The sequence below is a fragment of the Phaenicophaeus curvirostris genome, chromosome 30 (genome assembly GCF_032191515.1).
Source record: "Phaenicophaeus curvirostris isolate KB17595 chromosome 30, BPBGC_Pcur_1.0, whole genome shotgun sequence".
Lineage (NCBI taxonomy): Eukaryota > Metazoa > Chordata > Aves > Cuculiformes > Cuculidae > Phaenicophaeus > Phaenicophaeus curvirostris.
In genome coordinates, this window is record NC_091421.1 from 4,058,451 (window position 1) to 4,067,881 (window position 9,431).

General features: G+C 50.1%; 1 protein-coding gene across 1 annotated transcript; it reads left to right on the plus strand.

The window, feature by feature from the left end:
* Positions 1 to 7,619: 7,619 nt before the first annotated feature.
* LOC138732364 (olfactory receptor 14C36-like) lies at positions 7,620 to 8,210 on the plus strand. Its single transcript, XM_069878950.1, has one exon. It carries the CDS (start codon positions 7,620 to 7,622, stop codon positions 8,208 to 8,210), a length of 591 nt encoding a protein of 196 aa, XP_069735051.1.
* Positions 8,211 to 9,431: the final 1,221 nt, after the last annotated feature.

Here is a 9,431-nt window from a genome sequence, read left to right on the forward strand (position 1 = left end):
GGACTCCTCCCCAAGCCAGACTCGGCTCCCGTGAAGAACACAAGCATCAGAGCCAGCACAGGAGGGTCTGAAAGGCAGAGAAAGGACAAGGAGAGTGTCTCCAGCTGCACCTGGGAAGACGCAGATCAAAGTGGACAACTGGACAGGGATGAAAAAGCAATTAATGTTTTTGGGGTTAAGGGGCATAGTCTTCTCCCCAGGTCATCAGCCACAAACTGAAAGACACCAGGCACCCTCAGCTGCCTCAGAGCTCATGTCCTACCATCAGTACTGGGTGGAAGCTCCTCATGAGCTCTTGCCTTTCCAGCCTTCTCAGCCACCACCCAGGTGTATTCTAGGGTCACATCCCCTGTATTGGTCAGCTGGAAACTGCAAAGCAAGGAGGAGGATTAATGAGATCAATAACTACAAAGAAAACAAGACGTAACACTGTACAGTGGGCTCCTGGCAGCCAGTTCTTTACCCTGAGTAGCATCTTCTTCCCTAGGCAACTTGGTCAAATTTGGGTCACTGACCTGAGCTGCCCTAAGACCAAGTATTGCGAAGTCTGGAAGTGAAAAAGGCAGACACGGTGCCCAGGAAACTTAATTTGAGGGTCTTACTCTGGTCTTTGTGTCTCGGTTTCACATTATTTGGACTGCATGCTTGTCCTGGAGTAGATGAGGACAGGCAAACCATGCAATGCAACAAAACCATGGGCGTTCTCAACAGAACCAAACCTCTCCTGGCATGTCGTGGCAGGACAGCAGCCAGCATCTCCTGCTTGGCTTTGTGGGCAGATACAGAGGCCCCAGCACCCAGATGGGACTTAGAAACGACAAAACAATAAATGATTTGTTTAAAGGGATGAAGAGCAGGTGAGACTGCACATAAAGCCCTAGAATGGACTCAGGTCCACATGCTGGGCATATCCACATCCAGTATCTCTGCATCCTGGCATGTGCCAGACTGCGTGTAGAAGCTGAATCCTCAGACCCAGAGGGCAGCAACACCCCCTGCCAAGGCTGATCAGCCTGTTTGGAATTAGAAGAGGTTCATTCAGTAGCTGAGCAACGAGCGCATGGGTGGTATCGCTGCTGGCACATGACCACGAGTAGAAGGAAAAGCAGAGGCCACCAGAGAGCACGTGTGGCCCTGGGGAAGCAGCCCTGGGCAAAGTCATCTCCCACACATGAGTCCCTGCCTGGCCTCCAGCACTCACTTGAACGACTTCGTTTGGAACAGCAACGTCTCCTTGAACTCAATCTTGTGCCTGTCTAGCTTGAAGTTGGCGTAGTCAACAACAGCACTTAGGAAAAGCTCCACTTCACGGCTGATCTCCACCTGGACACTGTGAGCACGTTCCGAGTCTGTCTCCATCACCTCCAAACACAACAGGGAAGAATCACTGAGCGGAGCCCAGAAAGCCAGGCTGAGAGCCTTCTGGCCTCCAAAATCACCCACATATAGGGGGTAGAAAGGACCATTCGGATTTATTTCCCTGGAAAGGTGACATCTGATCCTTCTGCTGTAGTATTTGTTTGTACCTACTGATCAAAGCCATCACCACCACGACTGTGAATACACCCAAGGGTACCATGACCAGATACCAGTCCCTCAATTTCAACCCTGTAGAGTGTCTGACTTTTTTCCTGGCCCCCTATAAATCCAGCAGGCCTCTAAAATAGGATTAAGTTCTCCAGCTGGAGCTCTGTGGATGGAAAATCCCAGGAATTAACACACCTAGAAAGCACCTTTTCCTTCTTATTTTAGGAGAAAGTACTTCCCAGATGTCATGGGTGGGGTGACAGCCACACTGGCAGAGTTTGCGGATGGATATTTGGGGATGGGCATGAACTCTAGGAATGTCTCGGACTGCTGATGCTCTGATGGGGAAGAAGTTTGGATTACAGGTCTTACAATGCTTCAGAAACTGGACAAGAACCATCACTCAAGATAAGTGTTTGGTAATCACGACAGTAAAGGCAAGAATCTCTTGAGATGAGTCTCGGCTTTTAGCAGAGACCAATAGTTTGCCTCTGGCTGAATGTCTCTTGTCAAACTAAGCATCTCTCATCACAAAGACTTCCCCATCTTGTGCGAGCGCCGGGCATCTACCTCTCCCCTAAAATGCACTGCTGGTTAAGCTCCTGGATGGATTAAACACCACGAGGAAGCGGGAGCTGCTTAGACAGCAGAGATGGCAGTCTGCTGCCATCAGCAGTTCTTTTTGTGGAAGCTAGGATGGCTTTTGTGGTTGTCTTTCCTACCTTCTCCTCGTCAAGCCATGCATCTGATGGGTCCCTCGTGTCATCTGGAGGTGGTTGATTCACCTTCCCTGGAGGTGTTTGGGGCTCGGGTGGATGAAGTGCTGAGGGATATGGTTTGGTGTTTGGTGGGAACGGTTGGACTCGATGATCCGGTGGGTCTCTACCAACCTGGTTATTCTGTGATTCTGTGATTCTGTGATCTCTGTCAGTCACCTGCTCTGGTGGCAGTGGGGCAATAATCCTGGTCACCCAACACTTTAGAGGGTGCCTTTTGAACGTGACTGGAACATCTGATTTCAGGGTTACCGTGATGTCCTTGGAAGAGCCAGCAAGGAGGTCTCCCACCTAGGGAGAATCAGAGAACCAAGACCAAACTGGAATCTATGGCAAAGACAGGACCGACAGTAAAAGGATTGATGTGGTGAGCAGCTCTGCACCTTACTGTGAGTTCCTCTGAATTTTGCTAGGGGAAAGTGCAAACAAAAGATGCCTGGCCCCAGCAAAGCCAGGCACTGCATAGAATCATAGAATCACCAGGTTGGAAAAGACCCACCAGATCATCAAGCCCAACCATTCCCATCAATCTCTAAACCATGTCCCTCAGCACCTCGTCCACCCGGCCCTTAAACCCCTCCAGGGAAGGTGACTCAACCCCCTCCCTGGGCAGCCTCTGCCACTGCCCAATGACACTTTCCATGAAAAATTTTTCCTGATGTCCAGCCTGAACCTCCTGTGGCGGGGCCTGAGGCCATTCCCTCTTGTCCTGTCCTCTGTCACTTGGGAGAAGAGCCCAGATCCCTCCTCTCCGCAACCTCCTTTCAGGGAGTTGCAGAGAGCAATGAGGTCTCCCCTCAGCCTCCTCTTCTCCACGCTAAACACCCCCAGCTCTCTCAGCCGCTCCTCTTCTTCTCCAGCCCCCTCACCAGCTTCATTACTCTTCTCTGGACTTGCTCCAGAGCCTCAACATCCTTCTTGTGGTGAGGGGCCCAGAACTGACCCCAGGATTCGAGGAGCGGTCTCACCAGGGCCGAGTCCAGAGGGAGAAGAACCTCCCTGGCCCTGCTGGCCACGCCGTGTCTGATCCGAGCCAAGATGCCATTGGCCTTCTTGGCCACCTGGGCCACTGCTGCCTCATGGTCAGTTGCTGTTAACCAACATCCCCAGGTCTTTGTCCTCCAGACATCCTATATAGCACTGAAACGGCCTCTCACTGGCACGTTGTGAACTCCCTGCCAGCTCCCAGGAACCTGCCGGGCGGTGCTTGAGCCGTGGAAAAAGCAGATACATACAAGCTCACCTCGGGGGAGAAGCGAAACGGGGCCTCTTGCAGCCACTCGAACTGCATGTCATCCGCTCTGCTGCGATTGGTGATGGTGAAGGTCACGGAGTAGGGCATCCCAACATGACATTCCCCAAAATGGATATGATCTTCTCTAACAGCTGTTCAGAACGAGAGCCAGGGATCTCCACGTGAGGCAAGCTCCATCTGCTCTCCTCACAGAGAATCATAGAATCATAGAATCACCAGGTTGTAAGAGACCCACCGGATCATCGAGTCCAACCATTCCCATCAATCACTAAACCATGTCCCTCAGCACCTCTTCCACCCGTCCCTTAAATCCCTCCAGGCAAGGTGACTCAACCCCCTCCCTGGGCAGCCTCTGCCACTGCCCAATGACCCTTTCTGTGAAAAATTTTTTCCTAATGTCCAGCCTAAACCTCCCTTGGTGGAGCTTGAGGCTATTTCCTCTTCTCCTGTCCCCTGTCACATGCACACACACAGGTGTACGTCCAACTCTTTTCCTCACTCTGAGCTTTCCTCCCTCTGGGAGATGCCAGTCCCCATCTTGCATTGGAATATAACTAAAATATCACCAAACAGGACAGAGAGTACTAGAAGCAATAAGCAGTGTGTAAACAGGCTACAATTCAGTTTGCTTACAAGGCCGTGAAATATGATAAAAAACAACCTAGTATAACTAGGACACCACTTTCCCACATGAGAAAGACTGCGAGAAGAGAGGCAGGGGAGAAAATACCCCACCAACTTTCTTGTGTTGAGTTGAACTGAGAAGGATAGGCTGGTCAGAAAATCACACTTGCAAGAACTCCCTTCCTAGAAAGAATCATAGAATCATTAGGTTGGAAAGGACCCACTGGATCATCGAGTCCAACCATTCCTATCAATCAGAAGTCATCAGCCATTTGCTTAAAGAGAATTTCTGAGACCCATTCCATGCAGTTCACCCAAGCACAGAGTGCGAAGAGTAACCAGCATGAAACCCGAGAGGAAGTCAAGACCTTCAAAGACAGCAGTGGTCTTTACAAAGGAGGTGAAGGCAAAGGTGAAAGGCTGATGGGACTCTGCTAGAGGGATCTGGCTGAAAAATGAGCCTATTAGTTTGGCAAAGCCTCTTCCAGGAAGTCAGAGGGGCTTATTCTCCTGTGAGGGTAGCTCTGAGCACAAGGAAAGGGTTTCGTTTGGTGTTGCATGCCTATAGCACTGGTGCATCTCTGCCGTGGTTTCTGGCAACTTTCCTTTATGGCACAAGAACTTGTCCTCACCTTGATAGCTACAATTCCACCGTTATGAAGGACCAGAGGGAGCTCCTTTGAATGACCCAGCAACAGTTTCTTGAAAAGCAGCAGAGGGTTCCCTTTCTTATCGCGAAGGATGGGGTGCAGGACTGTCAGCTGAGGTAGATTCCCAGCTCCACTGATAGAAAAAGTCAGGCTGTGTGCTTCATTTGCTTCAGAGCTGCAGGACAGGCAAAAAAAAGGAAAATCACTGGGGCTGCCACTAACCTATTTCCAGCTTGCCAAGCAATGAAGCAAGAGCCATCCCCTGTGTTTTCTCTGGCTGGTGCTCCTGTACCCCACTCACAGCTCCCCATCACCCCAGTTAGATCAGGACAATTTGCAAGAGGAATCTGCTCTGGAGAGCCAGAGCTTTCCAGAATAACAGCAAAAAGTCATTTCACTGAATCGACTCATGCAGTACAGCAGGTAAAAACAGACGAGACACAGCAAACTTGTTGTCTTTGCTGACAAATAAAGCAAAAGCACAGCATGAAAATAGGATAGAAGCAAGAAAGGAGAAGTAAAAAAACAACAGCATCAGTAAAGATTATTTCCAAGGACACTAAACCGGGAAATGCTTATTAGGGCAGGAAGCTGATTTATCTTATCCTGGTTCAGTGACAAAAGGGTCGGGGAAGAGCAGGTTAGAGCCCTGGTACAAACACAGGTCCCAGGACAGATGAACTAGGCTCCTCTTTTTTAAAGGGATCATTCCTTCACATGAAATATCCGAATATCCTCCAGGTAAACACACCAGATCTTCTCATTTTAGCAGAAACAAGGACAAAACAATGCACACTGACTCGTTGGAACAGAAACCTCTGCATCTAACCCTTTTTTCCTTGCAAAGCCACAGCTCAGCTCTTGCACATCTCCACTTGTTTGCAATTCAGTAAATCCCAGTTGGCTGCCTAATGTTCTGTCTTCACAGTCACTCGCATCAACTAAACTCTGACCCCTATTTTCTGCTCTGTCATATCTAGAAGTTACTGCCTCTTGTGTCATCTAATGCTCCACCTAAGGCTGCTAAGAAGAGGTCTACGCCCTCCCCGAGGAGAGGCAGCTGTCAGAAAGTCATGTCTCCCCCAGGAATTCAGAGTGTGAGTTACCTTGTCTTGGTGTCAATGGAAGCCTCAAAAGTGCACTGGTAGTTCCGCACTGTTCGTGGAGTGAAGGTCACCGTGGCAAAGGTGTGAGAGCAGCTGGGCACGCGCATCTGAATGGAATCCACCTTGAACACGCCAGGAATCTCTCTCTTACACTTGGGGGAACCCACAAAGTGGTGTTAGGAGGAAACATCCTTCAGCATGCTGCAGCCTTATACATATACGCATCGTGTGGAATAGCCTTAGACTGTGTCTGCTTTCCTGCTTCCTAGGACAGGCTGCTTCCAGCTCAGAGAGTGACCCTCTTTCCTCTCCTGCCTTTGCTTCAGGTTCTTATCACTGGATCTTCTGGGATGGGGTTTGGGTTAAGCTGCAGTTCAGAGACCAGCCATGTAGATGTAGCCATGAGGGTAAAGAGTCCAATCCCTCTCCTAACTGACAAGTTCAGGGCAATGCAAATGGGCAGATTCTCCTTTCAGGACACCCCACATTTATGACATTTGATTCTTTGCTTGCAGGGTCCTGCTGTGCTTCAGGCTGCCCTCCAGAAGGACACAGCTCTCCCATGGTATCTCTGTGTCATCTGGCTGTCCCGTGGAGAAGATACCTCACAGTAAGGCCATGGAAGTGCTGCTCATCCTCTGTGTGGGGGACACAGCAATGAGCCCTCTGTGTCCCTGGCTGGGAGGGGAGAGCTGAGATCCCCCTCCAGTAGGAGGGGGTGAGGGTGTTTGGAGTTCTGCAATTGGAAACTGGAATCCTCTGCTCACAGAGGATCAGTTTCTTTGGAGGAACACCTGAGTGCAAAAGTCCTCCAGCACAGGGCAGGTGAGACCAGGACTGATGGACAGACTGGCTGTGCTCACTCTGCACAAAGGGACAGTCAGTTTGCCTGCCTGGTCCCAGGAGATTTCACAGTGGAAAAGTTAGGAGTTTTGACATCACAACCATCCTGAGCTGTGTTGGGGCAACCAGAACAGAAGGCACAAACTCCCCAGATCTGCTCTGCAATTGAGTGACTGGGGAGGGACAATGCTGGAAAGCTCTTTGATATCAGGAGTGGATTCACCCTGAGATCACCCTGTGCTCCATTTCGCTGTTGCTGTAGGGCAGCACTGACTCCTGCAGAGCCCAAATCACAGCCTCCCGCTCCCTGGGGAAACCTCAGTGTGGAGCAACCAGAGCTTGTGAAAGGGGCCTGCCAAAGGTCCTCCTTCTGGAAAGGGGCCGTTTGGGGGTGATTCTATGAGAAATAACTTTGATTTTCATCAGAGAAGTGTCCCCTAACTTCTCTCTCTCTTTTCCCTCCTTGAAAGTGCCCTGTGCCCAGAGGCAGCAGATGTCCAACAGCAGCTCCATCACCCAGTTCCTCCTCCTGGCATTCACAGACACACGGGAGCTGCAGCTCTTGCACTTCTGCCTCTTCCTGGGCATCTACCTGACTGCCCTCTTGGGCAACGTCCTCATCATCATCACCATCGCCTGTGATCATCACCTCCACACCCCCAGGTACTTCTTCCTTGTCCATCTTGTCCTCCTCGACCCAGGCTTTATCTCTGCCATTCTCCCCATATCAATGACCAATACCTTATGGGACACCAGGGCAATTTCCTACAGAGTATGTGTTTCCCAAGTTTTTCTCTATATCATTTTAGTTTCAGCAGAGTATTCTCTTCTCATTATCATGCCCTACGACCGCTACATTGCCATCTGCAAACCCCTGCACTACGGGACCCTCCTGGGCAGCAGAGCTTGTGTCCACATGGCAGCAGCTGCCAGGGACAGTGGATTACTCAACGCTCTGCTGCAGAGTTCCAATACATTTTCCCTGCCCCTCTGCCAGGACAATGCTTTGGACCAGTTCTTCTGTGAAATCCCCCAGATCCTCAAGCTCTCCTGCTTAGGTGCTGACCTTAGTGAGGCTGGGCTTCTTGTAGTTGCTCTCTTTATAGGATTTGGCTGTTTTGTGTACATTGTGGTGTCCTATGTGCAGATCTTCAGGGCTGTGCTGACGATCCCCTCTGAGCATGGACGGAACAAAGCCTTTTCCACATGCCTCCCTCACCTGGCTGTGGTCTCCCTCTTTATTATCACTGTTACAGTTTCCTATCTGAAGCCCCCTTCCACGTCCTCCCCAGCTCTAAATCTTGTAGTGTCATTTCTGTATGCAGTGGTGCCTCCAGCATTGAACCCCCTCATCTACAGCATGAGGAACCAGGAGATCAAGGACGCCCTGAAGAAACTCATACTACAATTAATATTTCACCAGCACTGAATCACTCGTGTCTCTTCACAAGTGACCTCGCATTCTTCTCAACAAAGGCAATGTTTGTCTTTTTCATCACTGTATCAGTCATAAACCTCTTGGTACATATAATGCTTTTGTCCCCTTGCTTCAGAAGATGAACCCAATCTGTTAAACTCAGGCATCTTTTGTAAATGAGTCCATCTCCACATTAATGCTTGTCTATTGTGTCATCTCTGTAATAAAAGAGAATAAAATTAAAATAAAAATTTCCTGAGTGCCAGACCAGAGTACAGAATGAGTTCAGGGAATTGCAGGCTGAAAAACCTTAATGATGTGCTTGTGTGCTGGGTGGACCTGGGGGATGATGGCAAGGGGTGTTGTGTCAGGGCTAGGCTGAGCTTAGACTTGTGAGTTCCCAGGGCCACCGGAGATCCTGAATGACCACAAGGCATCTGCTGGGGACTCTCACATTTGGAAAGGCTGCTGACTTGCTTGTGCCCTTCAGGGCAGTGTCAGGAGGCACCAGGAGGGCACAAGAGGTCTCCAAGGACACCATGTGCCTTGTGTTGTGTGCACAATGGATGGAGCACCACACTAAGGTATGGACATGGCTGATGAGGGCTCTGCCCTGTCAGGATAAGCAGTGGGGACGCGGCAGCCATGAGGAAGGGAGACTGGTGAGTGATTCCTGTCACCTTCAATGAGAAGCCATGGGTTGGATCCAATAACAACCATGAACACACCCTGAGAGAGCTGGAATGACCTATAATTACTCACAGACAATGGGAAGGGTCTGCTGACCAGCGCAGACAGTGTAGGGTCACCCCATGGCCCAAGGGCTCTACAACCCCCTTGCTATGCAGAGCAGCACCAACAGATTAACACTTTGCAGGGAGGTCAGTGAGGGAAGCAGGAATGTCTGACCAGGCAAGCACTGATATGGTCACCTTGGGAAAGGCTCTCTGGGGAGCAGGGATGTCTCTGGAGATGAACAGAGCATCATGTGTGTGTCTGTGTGTGTGTGTGTAATCCAAGTACTCTATGAGACTTCTGTGACCCACCTATGACCCCTCCACCACACTTCTATGAACAGACCCTTCTATGACCCTACTCTTCTTTGACCTGACTGTTCCATTACCCTTCTGTTACCTAACCCTTTTATGACCCCGGCCTTCTATGACCCTTCTTTGACTGAACTTTTTTATGACCCAGCTTTACTATGACCCTTCCATGAATCCACTCATGTAT

Coding starts and splice junctions, on each gene's coding strand:
- LOC138732364 (XM_069878950.1), top strand. CDS start 7,620: ATGCCCTACGACCGCTACATTGCCATCTGCAAACCCCTGCACTACGGG.